This window comes from Epinephelus fuscoguttatus, linkage group LG22, assembly GCF_011397635.1.
Source record: "Epinephelus fuscoguttatus linkage group LG22, E.fuscoguttatus.final_Chr_v1".
Classification (NCBI taxonomy): domain Eukaryota; kingdom Metazoa; phylum Chordata; class Actinopteri; order Perciformes; family Serranidae; genus Epinephelus; species Epinephelus fuscoguttatus.
Genome location: NC_064773.1, coordinates 24,416,752 through 24,443,085, shown reverse-complemented (window position 1 = coordinate 24,443,085; position 26,334 = coordinate 24,416,752). Strand labels below are relative to the sequence as shown.

General features: G+C 40.7%; 2 protein-coding genes across 3 annotated transcripts; one reads left to right on the top strand and one right to left on the bottom strand.

Annotated features, from left to right (window-relative positions):
- Nucleotides 1-759: 759 nt before the first annotated feature.
- On the top strand, nt 760-8,903 carry cdkn1d (cyclin-dependent kinase inhibitor 1D). Of its 2 annotated transcripts, none has more exons than XM_049566668.1 (3): nt 760-962; nt 4,353-4,834; nt 5,492-8,903. In XM_049566668.1, exons 1-3 carry the CDS (start codon nt 952-954, stop codon nt 5,548-5,550), a joined length of 552 nt encoding a protein of 183 aa, XP_049422625.1. In that variant the 5' UTR covers nt 760-951; the 3' UTR covers nt 5,551-8,903. The 2 variants fall into 2 exon arrangements, with proteins under 2 accessions (XP_049422625.1, XP_049422626.1); XM_049566669.1 differs by lacking the exon at nt 760-962 and adding an exon at nt 1,234-1,458.
- A 1,870-nt stretch (nt 8,904-10,773) lies between these two features.
- slc37a3 (solute carrier family 37 member 3) lies at nt 10,774-24,465 on the bottom strand. The gene is made up of 14 exons (XM_049567013.1): nt 24,357-24,465; nt 21,468-21,683; nt 19,342-19,456; nt 19,172-19,264; nt 18,977-19,060; nt 18,583-18,728; nt 18,145-18,241; nt 16,782-16,866; nt 16,302-16,510; nt 16,065-16,206; nt 14,683-14,784; nt 14,339-14,538; nt 14,097-14,162; nt 10,774-12,544 (listed from the first exon to the last, which is right to left on the bottom strand). The coding sequence occupies exons 2-14, from the start codon at nt 21,542-21,544 to the stop codon at nt 12,452-12,454; spliced, it is 1,509 nt and encodes a 502-aa protein (XP_049422970.1). The 5' UTR covers nt 21,545-21,683; nt 24,357-24,465; the 3' UTR covers nt 10,774-12,451.
- Nucleotides 24,466-26,334: the final 1,869 nt, after the last annotated feature.

The window sequence follows — 26,334 nt, the reverse complement described above, 5'->3', positions numbered from 1 at the left end:
GAATTTAAGACATTTTAAGGACCTGCAGACTCCCTGACTGTGTCCGACTAAGTCCAAAATCAGAACATGTTCAGCTTATTATTACAGAAAACCCAACAAATTGTCATATTTGAGAGGCTGGGGCTGGGGAATGTTTGGCATTTTGGCAGATTATCTTAAATGTTGCCTATTAAATGTCTGTGGTTTCATTAATTGTTCCAGCTCTATTACTTTAAGATGAACATCAGACTAGTGGTTTTATTGGTGGATTTGGCCTGGTGGCTTCAGAACAGGATGGTACATTAAACATGAAACATAAGTTAAGTCATGTGTGGTGAAAGATTTTTCAGTATATGGCCATATTGTCAGGGCTGTGCTGTTACAGTTAAAAAAGAGAAAATTAAATTCGGTTTCAAAATCAGATTAGTCTTTTTCTCTGACTAGTAAAAGCTAATTTGATTTCCCATATTGCTTAATCTGATTGTGGTTTATCATAACAAGGCATAAGTCAGTTAAGAGGTCAAAAGTCATAAACTTTTTCTCAGTTGTTCAGAGAGGATATCACTGTTCCCTCTTCACTTCTTCCATTAATAACCAAACGCACGTGATCGTGGCATCAGAGTGTTTCTTTCCACCTCACACGCCTCACGATACATCCAAATGTGGATGTGGTGGTAAAGTTGCGGGAAAAGAAGTGAAAATGGAGCGGTGTGTCCCACTGTCACGTTGCAGTTCAACGTGACTGGAGGAGGAGGGCAGGGTGCCAAAACAAAACGTGATGCAAGCACAACACGAGAATGTGTGTCACATTTGTGGAGGACGAGGAAATGGCCGCCATTGCCAAGATATTTGACCTACTTCTTGCCGCGCTGGAAGGAGAAGTGGAGCGGAGGGGCGTTAGAGGGACACAGAGTGCAGGAGCAACAGGTTGGGAACAGGAGCGCAAAGACTGAATTTGGGGACTTTTGCATCATGTTTACAGGGTAAGAACACGTTTATGAACATTATTAACACTTTTACAGCCTATTTTTTTTTTTTTACAACAAAATAGCATTTAATGCAGTTACGATACTTCTTTATTTAATGCATTTTGGAAGATTTCTGCGCATTCCTGCTGCAATGCAACTGCAGTTTGTGTTGCGTTCATTTCCTGTAAGAATTTAGAGTACCTCTGTTTACCTCCTGGCTGCGCTCCAACAAAGCATGTTTTGATGGGGGCCACGTGACCGAGTCCTCTAGTAGGAGGACGTCCCCGCTGTCTTTAGAGTCCATAAACAAGTCTCAGATAAGGGGACACGCAGGACCGACCCTCCCCGTGGGCAGTGGCTCCTAAAACCTCTCAACGTGACACTGTTTGTTTCCACGGTGCTGTCAGGGACGCCTTTCATTCCTCTGAGTGGATGAACTGTGCGGAGTTTGAGGACCAAACACTCGCGAAACTTTTCAACTTTTGAATACTTTGTGGTATTGACGTTGATGGTAAGAGGGGGGTTTATATTGTTTCTTGTCTATTTCTTTTTAAACTTTAATATTTATCCGTGAATTTCGACTATTTGGTTTGTTTAGGTTAAGTTTACACTGCGCAGGATAGATGTTAGCTGAAGGTGACGCAGTTTTAGTACATTTTCGTCGCTTTGCCAGTCGTTAAAACGCATTTTAAAGTGCCAGCTCCTGTGTAAATGTTAATTAATACTCATTTATTGTTGTTCGTAATATTTGAAATAGTATTATGTGTCTGTTGTGTGTACAATATGACTGACAAGATGCGGATTGTTTATGTGTCGCATCTCATTGACCTACATCCGCAGTGAATCTAACTGCGTCACCAAGTCCACATCAAACTTCACGAAGCCTTTAAGTGAACTTTCTGCTGTTGTTTTATTGACTTTTGCACGGTATTTTGCTTTGGTTGCAGATATAGTAGGTGCATTTTTAACTTTTTGCGTTATTATAAAGAAGTTTTTGGGAAATACTGAAGGTTTTTTTCGGTGTTTTCCTTCAAGCGGTGACACCGACCTCAGTAATTTGATGTGCATACCGCGCCCACTTCATTTTCGACGCAAACAACTTTCACTCGCAGAGAGCAGCCCTGTTGGTGAAAGAGAGCAATTATGGTTTTGGTTTTGTGTTGTTCCATCAAGTCTTTTGCTATTACTCCAGCTCTGAAGGAAACATAAAGGGGGAAAGTGAAATTGTGCGGGTTGAATCTTATGATTGGTTGTGATTAGAGTGGTACGCACTTAGGAAAATGTTTGATTTTGTCGCCTGCTGTGGTTTCCTACACATGGTTTTTAACAGATTATACAAGCAGAGAGACATGGTTAAATTACAGGCTATTTAGGAGGTGAAAGTGCTCTTTTTCTAGCCATATATTCAGTACGTGTCAACAGTTGCGCAACCCTGTGTCTCCCCCCTCAGCCCCCTCTGGGGCCGGCCTCTCACTTCTGTCTTCAAGCTGATCTTGGCCTAAAATACCTGATCTAATGGCTAGATGGTAACTTTACACACTTCTTCTTTCTGTGTTTAAACTAAGGCCAGAATATGGCAATATTTTGTGTAGAAGTACTGGTGTTTTTGTGCTATCTCTTTGTAAAGTAGAAGTTTGGGCAGGGCTGGATTAACCCACTATGGGGCCCCTTTTCAGCTTCCCACACCCCTTGTCCACAAGCCACTTTGTTATCATGTGATGACATGCAAATGTATTGAGGTATATGCACCATTTAAGCACAATATTAACTGGAAGGTTGTTTTGACGCAGGCCCTCACATTCAAGACCAAAGAGGATCAAAGGCAAAATCAAAAGATAAAATACAGGAGCTAGTTTGGGGCCCTCATTAATGGGGTTAACATTGTCTGTTAATGATGCATATCACCTCACAAATATGCATTAAGCCTATTACCAAAAACCGGTTGAATTTGCCTTTGGGGGACCCTGAGGGTCTGTGGCCTACTTTGCTCAGCTTGTAATCTAGGCTTTCTTTGAGGGGGGGGGGGGGTATCTGTGAAAGGAAAAAACATATATGATGTGGAAATGATAGGCAAAACCAGCAGGGGCATTTGTTAGTGAGAAATAGTTTAGTTCAGAAATCTGTACCAATTTGGAACATTCAAGAGGGATAGGCAGCCTTCAGTTCTTCAGCCTCTCTCCAGTGGCTTTTTGTGGGTATAACAAAAAATAAACGGAAATGAATAAGTGTTATTTTTTAACATTTTAATTTTGATTTCTTGAATTCTCCAATCGTAAAAACATGTAGCCGATACACGGAGAAAAAAATAGTGTTTAAAACATTTCGTCAACTTTAATGTCTGTCATAAGTCTATGGCCTGGTGCCTTTTCCCTTTAAAATTTTGCAGATCCTTAGCAGTGGTGACTAGCCCTAATTCCAAATCCACAAACAAAGAAGTTTTTGAGGAAAAATGGAGAACATAATAAGTGCCTGGACGGATTTGTCACCGTTGACGCTGCAAAGTTTAAGTATCATATAATTGTGGTAAAACATATTAATAAAGGCTCGTTTAGAGGCAATAGACTGTGTTACCTTTGTTTTAAGGCTCAAATGTTTTTTGACCCCCATAAAGATTATTATTGATTTATTTTTATTTTTTTGATGGTAGAGGGTGCTTTTAAGATAGGAAAAAAGCCATATGTTAGACCTTATATAGTGTAGTATTATATCAGCAGAGAACCATATATCTCTATAGTAGCTACAGCCCATCCCAGAAAGCACATATCATCTTTTTTTTTCTTTCTTTTTTTTTTTTTCCACTGCTGAAACTCGGCTGATAAAGCCCTGAGGCACAGAGCGTACAGACTCAGCAGGGATGTGGTTATCATCCACCTACATGTAAAACTATATCTCACTCTATGTAGAGATAGTGCAGGTTGTGATGCAATCAAGTTGGTGATGAACGGTTGGATGTAATTGTAGAAGTCAAATGTAGAATTCAGCAGTGTTGCTCTAATGAGAAGTCGCTGGTGGCAGATGTATGTGTAAAAAAATCCTCACAAGCAGCTTGCACTGGCCCTTTCTCTATATGTGACCTGTTGACCTTCACTGTCGACCTTTGACTGGCAGACACCAGAGCAGGTGGAGCATCAGGTTCATTTTGACACGGCAGGGCAGTGAATTTTGTAGGAGATTTATTTGGTGTTAGTTCAGTTACCTGTTGCTGCAGTAATTACTCAGCGGGTTAGTGCACACGTGCATTTGATCACATAAAACACAAAGGCGCCCAAGAGGGCAGATACGCTGGTGTGAGGGGGGTGTGGGCATTTAATAGCTTGTATGTTTGTGAGTAATCTGTGCCAGTAAAAAACCAGATCACACCTCAGTGAAATTCTGCAGGCCTAACACTTTTTTGTTCTCCGACAGGGACATGGCGATGGCCCGTCCATCAACATCATCAGCAGGACCAGCTGCAGCATCTAACCCAGAGCTCCCACGCCTGGGGGGCATTGAGGCCTTGAAATTGAAGGTGGGGCCGGTGCGGAGGAACCTCTTTGGGCCAGTGGACCACCAGCAGCTGCAGAAGGACTTCGAGCGGCTGCTCTGCATGAACATGGAAGCGGCCAAGAAGCGCTGGAACTTCGATTTCCAGAGTGAAATGCCGGGAGAGGGCTCCAACATCGAGTGGGAGGAGCTCAGGTACCAGGATGTGCCGGCGTTTTACCGCAGCTGCACGGTCAGGCCAGTGACACATCCGGTGACAAAGAGGCGAACGTCATCCTCGTCAGGGGAGAGTTCCCCAGGGTCCAGCAGCTCGTCTGGGTCTGGGGATGAGTACCTGGAGGTGACCACAAGGGGGTGCTACCGGATCCAGTGGCAAGGAAAACGCAGACAGGCTGCCATCACAGGTCAGTCCAGCAAATATCAAATTAGGGATGAAATTTTGCTTTCAATAGCCCAACACCAATTTACTGGCAACTAACGTGTACAACCTAGCTAGCGGTGGCACTCATTTGGCGATTTCCGCTAGTAATTGCGGCGGAAAATGGTACCACTTTCCACGTCGCCTGGTGAGTAAGCGGCTTCATTTCGAGCCACTAATCCCCTTTAGCATTGTTAGCTAGCTGACACTGCTAACTGTGCTAGCAAAGCTAACAGTGACAATGTACTTAACAATGCTAAAGGGGTTATGCGGCTCAAAATTGAGCCACTTTCTTATCGGGGCGACTTGGAGGGTGACAGTAGGCTGGGCGCAATGTTCCACAGTTGTGCTATTGGATCATGATGGCATTACTAGCAGTAATCACCAAATGCTTGGCACCGCTAGCTAACGTTAGCTCACAACAGACCTGGATTTTGCACAGAGCAGTAAACTGAAGAGTAGCAAAATTAAGCTACATAGCGACATACGCAACTGGTCAAACTTTTCCTTTACCATTGTTTTATTTGCTTGACCCAAATCGTGAGACTGTTCTATAAAATTATACAGAAAAATTAGGACAGATTTTAGTTATGAGAATGTTTGTATTTTTCTTGACTTTGCATCGTCTTCTTTCGCCCTACAGATTTCTTCAAGGTGAAGAAGAGGAAGCTTCTGCATTACAAAGCATCCTCTCGACAGTAGAGCAGCACTAGACCCAGCGACGATCACTTTGTGGTCGTCACCCCTCTACACCTCACCTCATATAGATATGTGTCATATCATATGTATATATGTAGCAATTTGTAACGGACTGTCCGCAAGCTCATTTAGCATGGGCTTAAAAACTCCTCTGACACCATATACCTTAAATGTTCAGCACAAGGAAGCTACCATTTTCCTAGCTAATCAAGCTCAAACTTTAGGAACGGTTTTTGTTGATAATTGTATATATGATATTGTTATTCTACATACTGTTTTCCTCAGCTTTTGACTATACTGTGAAATGATGTTGAATGCACTCTCAACAGAAAACAGGCTCTAGTTGTAAGAGGTTAATTTTCCTCTGAATGGACCTCGGATAGTATTTGACCTCGACCTTTTTTCTCCCTCTTGCTAAAAGTCATAAGAGGTTTTGATTAGATGAGTTACTATTCCTGGCCTCGCAACACACTTAGCCTTTAGTCTCACCCCAGGGCCCTGATAGCACGAGTCAAGCCTGAGGTCAAAACCTCGCGCTGCTCAAAAATTGGCAGCGCAACAGTGATTAGCTCCAGGGCAAAGGTCAACGGTGGAGGCTCAGTGATGAGGTAATGTGGCTGACCTGTACAACAGTGACTTAAATTCCTATGTGACTATTTATTTATTATTCACGATGCTAGGTCATCGTCAAAAACAAAAAAAAAAAAAAAAAAATTGAAAAGCAATGCAATGTGTAAAACGAGGTAATATAAGGTGTTTGTGGAAACCTGTGCCATTGCCCCCAAATTCTGCCTGAGACATAAAGTCATTATGGCTCACCTTCACTCCACCGTTGCAACTTAAAAATATCAGCCATTTAAACAAAAAACATACAAACTACAAATCATATTCCCTTTTTGCTTTGTATTATTTGCATAACGGGGCTGTAAAAATCTCTATATTTTTTTGGCAACAGACCAGAACATACCTTATTTAGTTGTATGTTTTGTCAGCTTTATGCTTGTAATAATGTAGCATTTCCCACTCTTTGCCTTCATGTGACGTCATGTAGGTGTTCAATACGCCTCTGTCCTCCATGAAGAGAGTGTAGTGTTTTATCACTGTGTCGCAGCTCGGAGGAATCCAAACTTTTGGTTCCACTTTTGCCAATTTTTTTTTTTTTTTTTTAATATGAAGAGTCAGAGCTGCTTCACTTTTTCTCTGTTCCTGTGCTGTTCTGTAAGTGTTTGTGTACATATGCATATAAGTGTTTGTGTATGAATGTGCTGGTTTGGTGTTTATCTTGAGGTTCTTTTTTTTTTTTTTTTATACAAGTTGTGGCAGCTGAGGCAGTTGAACCAAAGAGAAATTGCGGTGCCATTAAATTAGAAACACATCCTTTGTACAAGTCACTCGCTGTTTGAGTGATCAGTCACGGGGTCACAGAAAGTCCCAAACACGTCTAGAGCTTCAAATATGTAGTGTAAACACACCACAACTGCTCAACTGACAGTTTTGGTGACTCACAGGGGCGGAGCAAGGGGGTGTTTCTGGGGCTCCAGCCCCAAAATTTACCCAAAAGCCTCAAATCTGTGCTAAAACTCTGATGTAACCCAGCCAAACATTGATTTTCTGAACCTTACTCCAGCATAGCATCACAAAAGCAGGGTTCAAGGTTGGTAGTGCTGTTAAATCCAAATTTTTCCCAAAATGTATAAAGCTGCCACAAATGATAGGAAAAAAAATTACTGACCTTGCCCTAGGTTTACGCTGAGCCCAGAGTGTTTATACCGTCTGGCTCCGCCCCTGGTAACTCAAACAGGATGTCCCAACTTTTTTCCCTACGTACAGTCATTGTAATTTGTACATGGATAAAAAGCCATAGGATTAATCCACTCTTACTACCTCATAAAGTAATTCAGTAAACATACAAATAAAAACCAGCGTAGCTCAGGTTGTTTGTATCTACAGGTGAAAGAGAGATGGAGAGACAGAACCAGGGGGGTGGGTTCTTATTATTTTGTTGTGGTAAAAGCTGTCGAGGTTCAGCGCTCCGTGTAGAGTTTCACATCAGGTAAAAGAGTCAGTGTGTCAGAGCGGGGCCCCAGCTCCAAGCAGAGGAAACTCCGCTCCCTCTGGGGGGGGGGGGGGGGGGGGGTTGTGGCAGGTTTTGTTCACTTGGCTTTGACAACTTCCCCCAGAAATAGACAGAGCCGAGGGATAGCGGTGGGGGGAAGGACGAGGAAAAAAGGGACAGAGTTTAATAAGGGAACCTTCGCGAGAAAACGTCCCAGACCCCTCGTGGATCAAAGGATCTCTCCAGCCAGACAAGTGGCCTGTGATTCAGACACGCTTTTGTCTGCCCCCCTTTAAAGCCTCTCAGTCTCTCTTTCATGAACCAAGCGCCTCAGTCTCGGCGAGAAATCGGCATGAAAGCAGTCGTTCATAATCATGTTAATTCTATCGTGGCTCAACAAGGCGATACTTCACAGATCTCAAAACAGCAAACACGGCTATTTGAAATTGTTTTAAATAAGTCAGAATTACTTGTTTGTTTTGTCAACTTATCTACGTGTGTGTGTGAGTGTGTGTGAGACATTGTGTGTGTGCACCTATCTTCTCAAAACTTAAAGTCTTTAATAACTTATTTTGAGTTTGTATCATTTGTTATATAGGGAGATAATTATAAAGTCCCTATTTCCTTTGGTATAACTAACTAATTGTGTTATTTCTGAAACTATATCTTTGCACTACTTTAAACATTGTTGACAAGAGAACTATTTTTTTATGGTAATCTTTAAAAAAAACCATACAAATACTCACTGAGAAACCGAGGCACGGATCAGGACATTTCTTGACATGTATTTATTTTTTCCTCCGATCAGACATGCTGTTAAACAGTTTTTAACATTTGTTAATTAGCATTTTTTTTGTAGCCTTGTTAGTCTTCCTCAAGTCTGTTAGGTGGAAAAAGTAAATCAAGGAAAACTAAAATGATAAAAGTCAAGACAGATCTGTTAGTGTCTCACTGTGCCCAAGCAAACTTGGCTTTCCTTACTCAGCTCTCGCAGCTATATCAAAGTGTAGCGTTTTTTTTTTGTTGTTGTTGTTGTTAAACTTTGTATATGCATGAATGTATGATAATCTTTGTACACCATTTGTAATAATTTCATGGTAATTTAAATGCTGTTGTGCGTACCTTTGCAACATGTAAGAAGTGTATTTGTATGGGATCAGAATCATATCCTTTTTGATGATGTTTGTAAAGAAAATATATTGTTTGGTTGTTGGTGCACTGTTGCCTTTCGTATTGTTGATTTCATATAGCGTGCTCAAAATAATAAAATGAATGAATGAGACTGATACAAACTACAAAATATTGGTCTGGAGTATTTGTTTCTATTTGTGTTTTCAAGTGTGCTAAGCATGGATGTACTAAGAGAAGCAGAGGAAGACTCAAACTTCGAAGAGAACACCTAAAATGTTATTTCCATGGCCTAGATAAGTTAAATCAATATTTGTGAACATGAGCTACTCTCTATGAAAGCCAGAAACCAGAGAAGGAAGTCTCGCACTTGTCATGTATAAGTATAAATTCTGGAGCAGCTCCCAGACTTTATACCCTATGACAAAAATTTTAGTTTTCGCACTCTAGTTTTTGGATTTGGGAGAGAGTTGTTTGTGTTTTAAACTATCTTACACCATGCAAATAACTAGTATGAATTTTGAAAATGGATGCAGTTCCCCTTTAAAGTGTCTTCTTGATTAACAGCACCCCCTGGTGTTTTTAATGTAAAACTGCACATACAGTCAATCATTGACAATGATGTGGCTGACAGGCAAACAGTATTTTTCAGCCTGGACTCTTATTTCTTTGTTTAAGTGACTAATGGAGACAACATTTTTCTGAAATTGGTCAAATATTGAGCAAAAGGTCTGCAGTCGGCAGCGACAAAACAATTTTCTCCCACTAAAAGTGCTTGTTTTTGCCACTGACAGGCTCAGTTTGTTACCACAAGACAGGACTCTAAACAGATATTAAATGTTTTTCTCACTGAAGGAGAAGTCTTGCTCTGAAATATCATGGACTTTATCATATGCATTATGCACTATATCATAGCATGCAGATGTTTTATCATCTAAGCTATAGTGTGCTGGGGCAGCAGGGTGAAGGCAGCAGATGCTAACAGACTCAATGAGCTCACCAGGAAAGCTGGCTCTGTCCTGGGAGTGGAACTGGAGTCTTTAGTGGAGGTGTCAGAGAGGAGGATGTATTCTGGACAATGCCTCTCACCCCCTGCATGCCACTCTGGAGTCATATCAGAGCCGCTGTAGATTGAAACCACCAAGGAGCACCACAGAATGCTTCAGGAGATCTTTCTACTCGTGTCCATCAAACTGAATAACTCCTCCCCCTTCTGTAGGGAGGAGAGCTGAAACAAAGGTCACTGATGGCAATATTTACCTACATTAGGTGCACAATTACCTTATATGTTGCACATCGTTACTTGATTATCATGATCACTTGTCAATATTATTTTCTCAATCATGTGCAATACTGCTTCTTACTGTTATATTCAATATAACATTTATTATCAGGTGCAGTCTGTTTTTTCCCACCATTTTAGTTCATCTTTAGTAACTCTTGTACTTATCTTACTACTACTGTTACTCTATTAGGCACTGGTTTTGCTTTTGCTCCTTGAAAATGCTTCAGTCTTATATATTTGTATATTCTGCCAGATATTTAACACTCTATTGTTCTAAACCTGGGCCCAGTGAGTGACCCTGACCTGGGAAACCAGTGGTTGTCTGGTTGTTACTGGTTGTGAACATTAAATTGTGGTTACTGTACTTAGTGTTACTGTAATTTGAAGCATTCTAAGGCACAAGAATTTCCTTCAGGATAAATAAAGTTCTCCTAAATTGAATTGAATATTATTGAAATCAGCTATATATTCAGCCATGACATTGGAAATCTTTTAGATTACACCATACTATGCTGTCTGTCCTCCAACAAAACTCTCCTCATGCCACGTCTTATTCTAACTCTTACTAACATTTCTACTGTTGTTTTCTTGCAGTCACAAGGCCATAGGAAAAGACGGTACAGGTTAAAAAAACACTTCCCTGTTGATGTAACTTAGAAGGTCTAAAATAAAGTTCAGTAAGGATACACTAGTTATGAGACCAAAATAGTAAAGATAAAAAACAGCCTACCTCTGAAATACTGTGTCGATAACACAATTTGCAAAATGTAATCTGCATTTATTTCAAATGAAAATTTGCATTTACATTAGTCAAAACTTAAAAAGTACACATAAATAAAAAAAAGTAGACCACAGATAGTGTTACACATTCCACATACATGTCAATTTACATTCCTTTACAGTTGGCAAGTTCAGAGACATCGGAGGTGCAGGTGTCGTCTGAAGCTCCAGTGCTTGAGGTTTAGCTTAGGGAGCATGTCTCGTACCAGTGATGACAATACAAAGATGCCCTGATGTCACTTTCCCAGATGTTAAAAGCACTTTACATGATCTACATGTAATGGAGCACACGACCTGCTGTGTCTGTTGGCAACAGTGACTGGAAAATCATAAATTCTGGGTTCTTTTTATTGATTTCAACTAAAAACCATCTTCCACAGAAATGATGGCTGTTTACTGACCACAGTGTCTAGTAAAGGTAAAGCAGACAACCTGCCCAAACATTAACGGGCATATGGCTGGTGTCGTATGATCATTTCCCACCATGATCATCAGTAATGATGTCGTAAAAGATGATTTTTTACCATCACTGGCTTTAAAACGTGAAAACAAATCTGTTCAGACACAGATTCAAGTTCCTCAAACAAATCGTGCAAATATGCAGCTTCCACTTACAAACAGGCAAAACTTGTTCTTCTGTAACGTCAGTATGCAGCTTAGACTTCAATGTGCATTAGTCATGCTGCACTGTAAACTGAAAGTGTGAGACGAGACAATGATAGATGTTTCATGTTTCTGTCTGTGTGTGTTTGCGTGAGGGTTTTGGCAGCGATTGCTTGTGACTTAAGACACTAAAACTTGAAAAAGGAATGAGGAGATACTGATGACACATACACAGAATCGAGAGAACCAGTCCCCGTATACAGTATTAGAGTTTCTAACCCTGATTACACAAAACTGTACACAAGAGAAATCAAGTGGCTGTGAGAAATTCCCCAAAACCCAGCTAAGATCTGAGTGTTTGACTAAAATCTTCAGTTTAATTACTGTACTACAGTGCAAGATTCATCATCTCAACCAAAAAAAACAACAAACATATCATACATATATACAAAAGCTAACAATAAATTTCTACATTACAGTTATCATTCACATTCTTCAGACAATCCCGACCCCCAACATGTCTCAGAGGCTGACCTTTAAGTTAAGAACTCCTGATTTAAAAGGCCAAAAATGTATTCAACTTGACTCTAGTCTAGAGCATCTGTATTTTAAAAAGTTAAATTTTTACATCCATTTAAATCCTAAAATATATACAGTGGTACATTCTGTGATGGCCCTGCGAGGCCTGAATCCACAGATTAGACAGCTAGATCCCTTTAAAAGCCTTTTTCAATCAGGCACTTCAGCTCAACTGCTAAATCCTCACACTGAACAAGTGTGTATTTACATTTTTTAGGCTTTTAGTGAGTGGATAAGACGTCAGTTTTGTGCTCAAAGTCTCTCTACCTGCTCACATGGGTGTTAATAGACAAACAGTGGTCATTGTGGGAGTTAAACTCTCTAAATCCAGGTCACCGTAACCATCGTGGCTGTGAGAAACAGCATCCTACAAATTCATCTACCTCCCGAAACTCACCTAAAAGGAGTTTGTGAGCAGCTCTGTTATCACTGATAAGATTAGGGAACATTACAGCTGGCAGATGTTGAGGCGTTCACAGCTGGCGACGCAGCGCTTGTCTGTCTCTCCACATGGCACGCACCTCCTTGACGATCAAAGGAGTGATGAACAAGATGCTGCCCCCCGTCTGTACCAAAGAAAAACACAAGATTTGAAGTGATTTGTTAATTTACTGCAAACAGCAACCTCTGGGGCTGCAGTTCAGCCAGGAACACTTTAATCAAGGAGAACTTTATTTCCATTTGCAGTGTTATATTTGACGGCATGGCTTTGTACTGGGGCCCCTCTGCCTTTCCTCAGGCCTACACAGAAAGCCACTTCCACGCGCCTATGTGGAAAGGTGGAGATAGCATACCTCTCTGCCCTTCCATGTGCAAATAAGGACTGCCCCTCCTGCATCAACGGAGTATGTGCGGAAAGAGTGTGGCCTTTTAAACCCCTGGGAGTCCATGTTTCTGAAGATCTCTCCTGGTCACCCAACACCACGGTGACACTATACAGCGCACAGCAGAGACTTTACTTCCTCAGAGAGCTCAGGAGGAACTACATGGAGAGGAAGCTGCTGGTGGCATTCTACCGGGCAACCATCCTCACATACTGCATCACCGTGTGGTATGTAAGCTGCGCTACTGCATCTAAAAAGGCTGTGCAAAGAGTCATCAAGTCTGTAGAAAACATTACCGGCTGTCCCCTACTCCCCCTGGAAGAACTTGCCACTTCATGCTACGTCGACAGAGCAAAAACATCATCAAAGACCCCTCTCACACTGCTCACCAACTCTTTGAACTGTTGCCAACTGGCAGACGCTACCGAGCTGCCAGAACACGAACCACCAGACTGAGAGAGTTTCTTTCCCACAGCCAACAGCACTCTGAATAAAACAAGTATCAAATCACATTTGGTACTGCAGTTCTGCCATCCAATAAGCACTTTGCTGCACTTTAAATACTTCTAGCTCTATAGATTTAGAGTATAGGTTTAGCTGTAGCTGTCAATATCTCAGCGTCTTCGTTCATCAAAGTTAACTGTAACATTTTGGTCAATCAAAAAAAGTCTTGTTCAGCATTCGTTTGTATTAAAATACCCTCTAGGGAGTCAGATGTTAAGTTTGTCCACTGAGTACATATTGTTTAATGGTTTTAAGCCTGTTTTTCGCGAGCAAAAGTTAAAAAGCTAGCAGCTAGCATTGGCATTAGTTCCACCCCTTGTCCAAATATGGTCACTTCTGGCTACAAAAAAAATCGCCAATCGGCCAAAATGACAAAGTCGAGGCAAGTAAACAAAACAATGGGTGACGCCATAGTGGCTACTTCCAATATTCTATACACATGCTGTGGTGTTGCTGTAGGTGAGGATACACTCATATTTTTTTTTTTTTTACCAGTGAACAAACGTGATGAAAAAGACGGAGTCACATAAAAAACATCAAGATATAGGGTTATCATTGAGAAAGTCATATTTATGTCAATGTAGTGTATAAACAAACACCTGTAAGACAGGCCATTATAGCAGCAGGCATTTTGACTTACAGTAGGTAAAGCACAGGTGCTACTAAGAACATTAACAATGACTCCGTTTGTTCACAGCTCTTATTATCTGCACCTGTGTGTTCTCCAGTGTGACATGTCAAAATGTCTTTGTTAAAAAAGGCCTATTGGACTTCCAGGAATTCATCTTACCATGACAACAAAGAAGTAGAACACGCACATCCAGCCCAGCTTACTCTCTAACAGGGAGACCAGGTACTGGAAGACGAGGGAGATACAAATGCACAAGTCAGATGTCGATCTGTGGGTGTGACTGCAGGTATAGTACATAGCTGCATACTCTGACAGTGTCAAAGCAAAGCTAACATCCAAAGCTAAAACCTCACTTTTCTATCTTTTGTTTTCATTTAATCTTTTTTTCTTTGTGAAATTACCTGTCCTGCAGCAGCTCCTATACTTCCTGTTCCGTCGACTATGCCAGTGACAGTAGCCAAAGCCTCCTGACTGCCCCTCAGCGCCTCCTGTCTCCCCAGGTCAGCAGATATGGCAGAGCTGATCATATTCGATGGGCCACCGATGAAGAAGCCGGTGGTGGCCAACAGCACGGCGTTGATCACCTGGTCATTGGGTGAGTCTGAGGAGGATGGAGGAAGAGAGACAGAGAGTAGAGCTGTGATACTGTGGTAATGCCGCCACCAACCTTATATTATGTTTTGGTCGATTGTTGCTGATTGATTTTTTAATGGATTGGTAATTTAATCGTAAACTCTATACTCACGGCTGTATCCCACCAGGGCTCCCATCGCCAGAAGCAGACTCATGGCCAACACTGGAGCTCTCTTTCCCATGAAGTCAGAGATCAAACCCTGAACTGTCCCTCCTGATACAAACAAACAGACCGTTAACATCCAAACTCTGAGGAAGTTTACGTAAAATGTTTAAGTTGACTTATGCAATTATGAATAAAGCTAAAAAGCACTGTAACATACAAGCCAGTGTTAATAGAATATTACCTGTATAATGAACCCAAAATGCACTTTAAGGTACAATAAGAGCAACATCACTCAGATAACAAAAACAACAAAAACATAGGGGTAGGAGATCCATTTCAGTTCCCCAATATTCCATCTTCAACCATGTTACGGCACTCTGACATGCTTTAGACCTGTGTCATCTGCCTATTATACTGTCTCTCTTGTTTTCTCTTGTATAAGTGGGGTATAAATATAAATATGCATTCATACATCGTCTCTGATGGATGACCAGACTTTGTGAGTTGTTCTTTATTTTGTTGTCGGAATATTAATTCAGGGTGTACATTTAACAACTATACCTTTCTTTTTAGAGAAGGGATGGTATTATTAATTTTCTCTTTTATCCCTTATCATTATTTTTTTCCACTGTAAATTGTTATTTTATCTTTTTTTCCCACATAGATTTTTGGAATACCTATTACTACTCTTTATTTTATTATTTTTTTATTTATTTGTTTTTATTTTATTTCAATTTTATTTTTTTCTATTTCTGTCTGTTTCTGTCTTTCTATTTTTTCCTTATTATCTTTTCTTTCTGTTTCTTTTTCTTTCTATTTCTAGTTTGTATGTTTCTATTTCAATTTATTTCCTCTTCACCTTTTTTTTTTTTTTTTTTTTTTAATTATTTTTTTATTATAACTATCACTATCTCCCTATATCTCCATGTACAGTATAGATGCATTTACCTGTGTATATTTATTTCTTCAGAAACAGGCATTAAATCTTGGTCACTGAACTACTGATTCGTGAATGTCCTAAAAATTTTAATAAACAAAATTGGAAAAAAAGACAACAAAATGCACTTTAAGAAACTACATATGTTTTATATTATATTAATTAATAATTTTGGGTGAGATAAATGCACATATGTGTGTTTGGAAAAAAAAAAAAAGTAATATCAAAGCTTTGACACACACGCACGCACGCACGCACGCACGCACGCACGCACACACACACACACATATATCATATCCAATGAAATCAAATGTCTTTATTGCATCTTATTTTTTACTGTCCAGTACTAACTTCCTTTAAAAAAGCGCTAATTTTTCAATGACTTAAATTTCAAGGAGACTATGATTAGATAAAAGATGGAAGAAAATGCAGAAATCTGCCTGACACTCACCGATGATTCCTCCGACATCGTACCACACAGACAGGCGGTCAGCCTCTGCCTCCTTCCACTTGTAGTTGTTGCTCAGGTAGTAAGGAAGCCAGAAGAAGAAGGAGTAGTTGACCAGCTTCAGACACGCATAAGCCAGGGAATACTGCAGAACAAACAGAGTAGAAATGTATTTGCATTGTTTAATCTCTGTTTGTTTAAAAGTGCCTTTGTGTTGACTTGTTGGGGGAGTGGACTCACAGGTAGCACTCCAGGCAGGCAGAAAGCCTGGCAGAAGCCGATGGCTTGAGGAGTCTCAGCCAGAGGTTCATCCGGCTGCTGAACGGAGTGGAGTGGTCTGCCGTACACCTCCACCTCCACCTCATCCTCCTCGTCGCTCATCAGAGGCCTGTGGCTGTCTGTGTCCGTCTCCACCGGACTCAATCCAGTGTCTGACTCCAAGCTCAAACCTGCCACAAACAAACACACAGTCAAGCTCAAATTCAATCAATTTAGGCAATCAGGACACTAACTGCCTCTATTTCTAGTTCAAGATGGCTTCTGTGAGAATGAGGTCAGTTTAAATTCAACATAGAGTCTAACACATACAAGATTTCATAAGATTTCCTTTTATGAGGTTAGGTGGAATACTGTCAACCGAGCAGCATTTTTAGGGTAACCTAAATACACTGTAAGTACACAAACGGCACATTTTTCTGACATGTTCGCTGTGGTCCTTACCGACTTCTTTTGGGGAGGTTAGCAGGCCAAAGAACACCACCACCCCACCAGCAAACTGCACCACTGAGGTCACCAGGAAGGCATACTGCACACAGCAACATACAGTACATCATGTCACAGTTTAGCTGCTGAGGAAATTACAGTAAAAGGTAGGGCTGGGTAATAAATCGATTTTATCGATTAATTCGAATTTGCAGTTTAGGCCGATTTGTTCTAATGAAAATCGAGTTTCTCAACCATCCCCCCCGCGCGCTTGACACACAAACAACATGGCAGTGAGTGCTGAAGAACTCGTTCTCAAGAAAGGGAACGAGTTCTTCAGCGCTTTTGTGTGCACACCTGTGTTTGTGCACACCTGTGTTTGTGCACACCTGTGTCTGTGCTCACCTGTGTGTGTGTGTGTGTGTGTGTGTGTGTGTGTGTGTGTGTGTGCGACACAGGGAGCAGAGGAGGATTTTAGACGCGCACCGTGTAGGGACATAAATGACATGCCGTTGTGTCAATAAGATAAATAAGTGTTACCAACGCTAAGCTGGCAGACCCCCGAACCTCAGTAAAGGGAGCTCCGAAGACCATTAGCTCCCTTAGCTTGTGTTAGCTCGTTGTGGCAACAACACATAAACAACGGGACTTCGTCTGCGTTAAAGAACGGCACTTTATTTTCAGCACTGCAGGGATGATGCACAGTCTCTCTCATCAGTGTCTGACTTTTACATAGAGGGAAATAACTCAAAAACAGCGTGCAGAACTGCGTAGGCTTCTTCACTGTGGCTGCTCGATGTAAACAACAGAGCACATGCCTCACCTGGGGCGCACCCGTCTGACGTCACACACCACATCCGGCGCACTAACGTCTCATACCTCCTACAACAACTACACACATACACAACTCCACACACACACACACACACAAGCCACACACATCAGGCTCAGCCCTTAACATAAGGTTATTTAGTTTGTTTAATAAAAGGACAAGGTATAGACCTGTTCTATAGGAAAGGTATCCTTAAATGACTTCTGTTGTGATCCAATATGATGGTAGGAGAAACACTGCTGTACGATAAGAAAGGGGTCCGGTGGAAAGCGATCACAGATGCAGTCGCCATGTATATTGCAAGAGATATGGTGCCCATATATAGGCTACCGTGGAAAAGCTGGGGTTTATTCACATGCTGAAAGTTTTGGACCCCAGGTATGTGCTGCCAGGCTGCAAATATATATTTTTTTAACTAGGAGGGGAAAAAATTGATTTAAATCGTGAATCGGATTTTTTGTGAAAAAATCAGAGATTTTTTTTTAGGCCATATCGCCCAGCCTTATTAAAAGGTATCAATAAATGTGTGTGTGTGTGTGTGTGTCTTACCTCATATCCATACTTGAGCACACTAGAAGCAAGAAAGGCCCCCAGGATGTTGCCCACAGAGGCACAAGCACTCCACAGGCCAAACACGAAGCCACGGCTGGAAAACAACATCATGAAGGTCAATTAGAGAAAGTTAGAAATATAAAAGTATTTCATTCAAACTGTCTGTTCCATTTTCAGATTAAAAAAAAATTACGTCCTGTTGCTGAGGAAAACTGAGTCTAAATGGCGTCTATGTTTTGGCGGCAGCTCCAGTGAATGGATGTCATTGTGTGAGTGTGAGCGTGTGTGTTTCCGTGTGTGGGTGTGTATCATAAAGCTTCACTTTACAGACACCAACTTGACTAAATATTTTAAAGCTGGATAGATGTTGCAGTTGTAATGCTTTCAGAAACATCAGATAAATGCCGGTTTTGCAAACAGAGAAATGTCACGCACCCCGCCTTGCCGAACCAGTTGCCCATGACGGCCACCACGCAGGGCCAGACGGCTGACTGTAGCAGGCCGTTCAGCACCCACAGGCTACAGTACAGATAGACGTTGTAGAAATGGAGCCATTCGGTGAGAGTGCCAAACACGAACTCCTGCAAACACACAGACAGCCACAGTTGTATTCTGAAAATATTATGCGCATATATAAGCGATGAGACAAAAACAGATCCTTTAGGTCATTATATTGAGAAACTGTGGAAATAATGACTCAGTATTTCAAAAATAGTAAGTAATGTTACCAAGGAAAAATTGGGTTTCCATAAGGAATATTCAATTAAAAAAAAAGAACCCTATCAAGATCACACACACAGCCAAACACAAGGTCCATCTGTGTACTCACCACTGCAGCAGAGCCACACAGGCCGATGCAGAGCACGTAGCGCAGGTTCACCCTGTCCCCGATCACACCGCTGAGATACAGACCCTGCATGGACAGGACCAAGACACACAAAGTCACACAGAGACATTTTCTGTTGCAGACATCACTACTTTGAAAAGCTTCTTAAACAAATAAAAAATCATGTTCGCCCCTCACCACTGCATATGAGAAGAGGAAGATGGAGTCCAGAGCTCCCAGGAACAGAGTGGCCTGCTGTTCATCTGCAAACAGATGATTGTCCTCCCATGTCTGGGACAGCCAAAAACACAGTTAATTACATGCTGTTTGATCTACAACAGGGATGTAAAAGTTCTGCTGCTCAGTACCTCGCCAGGAGAGTAAGCTGGCGCGCTGGCATTCTGGACAGATGGCGTCCACTGGGCTGAGATACTGACTTTCACGTTGCTGAAGGTCTTCCTGGACGCGTGTAGCAACACATAGCTGGAGAGACAGAGTACAGTTTTACTCAGCAAGTAAAGGGACTTGAGAGGGATTTATCTAAACCATCCACATAGTGTGAATAGGTCAAAGGTCACACTTCAGCTGGAGGCGATGCTGAACACTTGTTTAATACACTGGCACAATAATTCTTGTTCTGCTCAGCATCAGTTCAAGCGCTAATGGTTGGAAAAATGGCCATTATTTACATGATAATATCATAATATACAATATTACCTACTGTTAGGGCCGTTTCATAGTCGAAACAAAGACAAGCAGACGCGAACGCATGGGATGCATTGGTTGCCATGATGCGTGCTTGCATCTCAAAATGTGTTGTCCATTTTTTTGAAACACAACGCAGCGACGTGTGTAATACCACGCGTTGCCAGCAGGGGAGATAATGCAAGCGATGTACTTGAAATTAACAACTTTTTGTTATTCACAGAAGAAACAGGTATGGTGGGCAAGAGGAAAAACTTTGCGAACTCGTACGGGCACACCCCCATTTATATGACAGTTCTAGTGCCCTGCACTCTAATAAAATAGCAGTACTAGCTAGCTACAGCAGCACGAGCTAGCCGGAATGTACCGGTGACTCTGCTACCCCCTATTGCACAAGCGATGTATTGCATTTCAAGTGTCGACCGCGTCACTTGTGTTCAGTGTGTTGACTATGGAAGGAAGTGCGTTGCTCGCGCCACTTGTCTCGCTTGCCCGTGTTGCATGCGTCGAATATGAAACGGCCCTTTGTTGTCTTAGGCTACATTTGGTTACATAAGGCACCCAAAAGGTTAAATTCCAAAGTAGTAGCAGTTCAATTCTGCTGAATAAATTCACAAGAAACACTGTATTGCAACACTTTTATGCATGAAAGTAATCATTGTGTGCTACTACCTGATGCAGACGACATTTTGCTTTGCTCCTGATAGGAGTGTGATACCACATCTGCTGTAATTACAGATTAACAGCAGTGACTGAACATATGTGAAGAATATGATTTAAATCCTGCTCTAATTAGCGCTGCTATACATTCTTCATTTACAGGCTTTTATACATTTAGAAAATGAGTTCTGTAAAGAGAAAATACTGATACAAACATGTTGTTATATAAGATTATTGGAAGATTATTTCCTTTTTTGATTTTATTTTCACAATAAGAAAACATTACATTTCATTTTTACTACCTTTAAAGATAGTGTGGCAACCCTGTCTATTGGAAATCACTACTTTTTGTCTGTGTTATCTTGACCTCGTCTGACCTGGGTTAACCTTGCACGATACACCTTTCACCTACATTTACACCTCACACTCATTCATGGTGTGTTCCTGATTACTTGGCACGCTCTTATTGAGCTCCACTATTTTCTTGTGGTTTGTTCTTTTATCTCAGTGGGCTATGAATGATTAGTTACTTTAAAACTGCTGTAACTCCTGTAACTCTTTCCACTGGATATACTTTAAAGCAACAAGTAAATAAAGATAAGCTAAAAAGCAAAATACAAAAGCCATATAAAGTCCCACTGTTACTTTACCTCATGTGGGAACATTTACAGTGGTAGCAGGTTTGAGGAAGAACTTTAAAGGAATACGTCACCCACAAATGAACCATTTTTATATCAGTTACTCACCCTGTTACCTTGAATTTGTGAAGAAAACTTGTTTTTATCAAATGCCTCAACAGTGAACGAAGAACCCAAAAAGAACGAACATTGTTGATGAAAGTACAGAGCAAACGACAACTAAATGAGACTTAGATATTACTGACTGAGATGTGTGACAGTTTGTTAACTGATGTTATGATATAGTTTTGCTTTTGTTTAATGCCCCCCTTTTACTCCAATTCATCAAGAATTTTCTGTTTTTTGTTTTTTTGTTTTTTTTTTGGATTCATTCAACGTGGAGTCATGCGAGAAAAACAAAATTTCTTCACAAATGCAACGTAACAAGGGGTGTCCAATTGATTGGCAGTCATTTTCTCATTGAAGTATTCCTTTAAGATGACCTAGATTACCTAAAGAAGGTGAGGAGGAAGGCAACCAGATGATGATGAGTGTACTGTGACAAGCAGCCACAGCACGAGGGAGGCATCACAGGGGCGGCTGGAGGTAGGAGGAGGAGGTGGAGGACGAGAAAGGAGGTGGTGGTGGTGGATGAGGTCCTCAGGGGGCAACAGCAACAGGACAGGGAGGGAGTTCAGCTATAGTGTTCCACTACGACAAGCACATCACTGGGGTAATGACCAAAAAAAGAAGGGATTGGAAACCAATGTTAAAATGCTCAACTCCACTAATGCACAGGACAACAGCTCATATAACATACGAAGAGCAGAAATATATATTGGTCCTTGAATGACTAACTGAGGACACAAAACGATATTGTTCATATATGAAAGAAAATTAAAGGGCATACACATAAATAGAAACTGATGTTATGCCACCTTTGGCCCCAACTACACCCACCACACATCCCAGGTTTAAAGCTGACCATGCAGTGTTCCCAGAGTTTTAGTGTGAACCTGTTTAAGTTCTCCCAAGAATGTGGTGACCAGGTGAGAGCATTATTTTACCAGTCCTGGCTGAATATTGCACCAAAACAGGCAATACTTGTTTGTAAAAAGTATCCGTCCCTTGGGGGTAAAAGACGAGTATGAATAGATGCACCTGGGCTGAATGCCGGGGTGTGTACTGGAACCCACAGGTATCAATGGGCCCAGTGTGCACTGACTGCCTCTGAAACCATTACACCTCCCCCACCAGCCTGTGCAGCTAAAACCATGCATCCCTTCATGTTGTGTACACGGGACTCTATCCCCTTCTTCAGTCCCAATATGAGTCTGATTCAACTTGGGAGGATCTGCTGATACTGAGTATTGATCCAATACCAGGGCTGTCTTTTCCCCTAAATTTAAAATCTGTATGCCTCAGGGTGTGAAACTCATTTGACTCTTTTATTTGAAAAGTAAACACAAGCTCAGAAATTGCTGCAGCATGAAAGAATGTTACTGATAGTGAAACACAGATTCTTTTTATGATAATGGCAATGAAACTCATTTAATGTGGATTGTTTATGGCTTTATTTGTGGGCCAGAGGCCAAAATGTTGAGAACCATTCATCTGGGAAAAACTGATATGAAAGTCAATGGCCTCACTTTCATTTCCTTGATAGATCATTTCATAATCAGCTGATGTTTTTTCACGACTGTCACTCCGCCTATGAAACCCTGGCCGTTATCTAGGCTGCTGGCCAGGGAGAGCGTGAAGCTCCGCTGTGTAGAGAACGCGTCCTGCCTATATGTGGGAATAAATCCACTTCAGCTTGACAGATCCTACAAGGCAAATGTTACTTAATTAAAAGTATTGAGGTATCATCAGGGAGTGCACTGAAGGTATTAAAAGTTAAAGTATTAAATGCAGAAAGTAGGCTCTGTGACTGTTAGATTTTTTTTTTTTCCTTAATTTGCCTGGTTGTTTGGTGTGTAAAAATAGTGAAAATAGTGAGAAATGCTGTCACAAGAGGCACTTTCAGAATGTTTTGTCCAATTGAGTATACAAAATTCAATATGATCAAAATTATTTAAATACTTTAAAGGAAAAGCAGCAAACTCTGAAATCATGAAATGATTTTGGTTGAAAAATAGGGCTGCAACTAACGATTATTTTCACTGTCCCTTACTCTATTGATAATTTTCTCAATTAATCAATCTGTTTGGTCTATAAAATGTCAGAAAATGGAGGAAAAATGTCGATCAAAGCCCAAAATGACACCCTCAAATGTCTTGTTTTTTTTCCACAACCCAAAAATATGCAGTTTAATGTCATAGAGGAGTACAGAAATCAAAAAAGAGTCAAATTTAAGAGGTCGGATTCAGAAAATTTTGACTATTTTTTTCTTTAAAAATGACGAGGGCTGGGAATCACCACAGGATCCACGATACGATATTATCATATGCTGTGATATTCTGTATATTGCAGTAAAATATATAGCAATTTATTACCTTTTATCAACAGTAAATTATATCCCCAAAGAAAAACTTTGTAATTACCTGTTTTATCTGATAAGATTTCAGTCTGTTCACCTCACTTCAGCCATTTTTTTGCAGCAGCAAAATGTATCTAGTGGACTGAAAAAGCTATCGGTTATGTTATTCTAGTAGGTGACCTAAAGTTTAATATGTATTTGTCATATTAGTAATTTATAAACTAAAAAGAAATTGCCATAAAAGGAAAAGTACAAGTGCCTCAAATGTGTACTTGGGTGCAGTACCTGACTAGATATACTTAGCTGCATTCCTCCTCCACACCCTGTCACTCAAAACACAACATCTTATCTGATCAAACAGGCCTGTAAGGCAGGTAAATGTTCACCTGCAAAATTTATGACCATGTGGTTCTGCCTGGTGGCAATTTTCAGATTCCTGCAGGTACAGGAACTGACAGGTGGGACTGTGACACTGTACATTCTGTACAGCACACCAAAGTAAAATGAAAATGTAAGCAGGAAGACCTGTTCACAGGACGCCATCAGTTTTCTTTACATCTCAAAACAGATGGCTCCAGTTTGTGCCTCTGGTGTCATCACTGTTTTTATGACTTTATGGTCATAAAGAGACCATTTAGCTTGTTCGTAGGCGAAGTTCTGTTTGCAGTAGGACCATGGAAAGGTTGTATTTTGCTATTCTTAAAGAGAGCTTTGTCCACTTCTGCTCCAACTGCTGTCCATCCCTGCCTCACTGAGTGACAAGGCAGCGTTAGCTAGTTTTATCGTTACTGGGTGACACAGCCTCGAGCTCCTCAGCCAGTTCCGGGTTCGTTAAACGTTAGTCACATTAAACGTCCACGAACAAAAAGTTTCCGGTTGTAGTGTCAAACTCTGAATAAACACACACAAAGTATTTTCTTACCTCTCCTGCTAGTGCTGACGTTAGCTGGGTTGTTCTCGGTGTGGCAACAATCTGTGTTTACAGCTGCGGTGGAGTCCTGTGTCACTGACGCTGCTGCTGCTGCTGCGCGCAGAGCACAGCGGCGCTCTGCTGCCACCGGCAGGACAGGAGTGGAATTACAGGCGTTAGAAACTGAGGAGGCAGCAGCTGTTCAGCTTTCACCTGTCACTGTGCCACTTGTGGGGGAGAGCCAGCCTATCATCATGTGCAGGCAGATTCTACATGGTTTAAAAGCTGCCCCGCCAAAAACACTTCTATTACTTCAGTTCACTGCCTCACACTGCAGCAGGGATTCAGCACCAGACTTTGCCAGGATTTGAAATCTGGTAAGCCTTTTTTTTTTTTTTTTTTTTTAAAAAACATGATATCCAGTTAATTAGCTCAGTATATATGTGTTTAAACTGTGTGCAGACTACATATTAAGAGGTGGTTCTATAGGATTAGACATTGTTCTAAATTTCGTTGTGGTTAAACTTACTATTATTACAAGGTATCAAATAAAATTAGCAATACATCATATCACTTCAACAAATAACCTTTAAGCAAGATTGCGCTACAAGAAAAATGAATATATTAAAAAAGAAACATAAGGATTACAAATCCTGTCAAAACTGTAAATATATGGAGAAACATCAGGTAATTTGGGACACTTTTTTGGTAGATTACCAAGAAAAACACCTACAATTGTGGACACTACTTTTAGTCACACTTTTAGAGCATGATATGGATCTCTGGTATATTTCTAGAAAGAAAATATGTGATTAAGTAAAATAATTTAGAAACTATGGACCTTCAAACACATCAAGAACCCCTCCTTCACTGTGATGACATGTTAAGGTAAAATGGACTAGCTGGTACGATAAAATGGGGCAGCCATGTTCGTTTGTTTCTTAATTGGTTAAATAAATTTATATGTTCAGTCATTAATTCATTAAGTCACTGATGCAACCTAACTATTAATTTTCTATTAAAAGATCGTTCAATTTCACTGCCTAACGCGTGGTGCCATATTGTCTACAATGGATGTGTGTTGTGGCTGACATGGGGTCATCTTTAATATTTTTTAAGTGACAAAAAAATATATAAAATGTCTGTACTATTACAGGTTGGCACACAATAGCATAAGTCATGATTTTATAGCACCTGGTAGCCTAAAACATGCTGGTCTCAATTCAGAAAAAAAAAATCTGATTTTTTTTTTGTCCCATTGTACCTGAATGCATCAGGTATGCACTCATAAAAATAAAGTGTATTGTGAGAATTAATAAGTTAACATTTTTGGTGATAAACGCTTATTGTTTTAGCTGCAATACTCTTATAACCAAAATGATAAAATCAGAATTTTTCTTGGCAAATGCTGGTTAAAGTGATGAATCTTTGTTCTGCCCATGGTAGTTGCCTCAGACCAATAAAAAAGATTGTTTCATGTAAGGAAATTTGAAGCAACAATGCAATAACATGTTGGAGAATGGCTCCTAATATTTGAAGAGCCCTAGATGTAAAACCTGATTTGTCCCATTTAAAGTCAAAAATGGATTTTGTTGTATGCTTTCTGTACTGATTTATGGAACAGTCTTTCTGACATTAAGGATGTTACTTAACGGTCACCTCTTGAATTCATTTATATCAGGACACTTCAAAAACACTGACTGGTAGTTGGTTTCTTTCAAGATGCAACATTTTAGAGGCCGTTGCCATTTCTTTTTTCACTTGCAGCTTGCAAATCCCATTGGAACTTTCCAATTAATTTCCATGTTAGTGACTATACGTGCACCCTGAGGCACTGAGGGCGTGCTGATAAGCTACAGCTGCGTGGGCAACTGTGGCTCGGAAGCAGTTGTGATGTAAATTCCAGGGAATTTCAGATTTGGAGGGAAATAATTTAACACAGTGACGTGTGCCCCATGTGTCAGTCGTTTTCCTGCAGCTAGTGGGCAAG

What these genes read in the sequence shown, in the direction of transcription:
- cdkn1d (XM_049566668.1), top strand. An exon ending in CAGACAGGCTGCCATCACAG is followed by an intron (nt 4,835 to 5,491) that starts GTCAGTCCAGCA and finishes TTCGCCCTACAG; the next exon opens with ATTTCTTCAAGGTGAAGAAG.
- slc37a3 (XM_049567013.1), bottom strand. Translation starts at nt 21,544, where the DNA reads ATGCCTCCCTCGTGCTGTGGCTGCTTGTCACAGTACACTCATCATCAT. An exon ending in AGCCCTGGTGGGATACAGCC is followed by an intron (nt 14,539 to 14,682) that starts GTGAGTATAGAG and finishes CATCCTCCTCAG; the next exon opens with ACTCACCCAATGACCAGGTG. An exon ending in TAGGAGCTGCTGCAGGACAG is followed by an intron (nt 14,163 to 14,338) that starts GTAATTTCACAA and finishes CTCGTCTTCCAG; the next exon opens with TACCTGGTCTCCCTGTTAGA.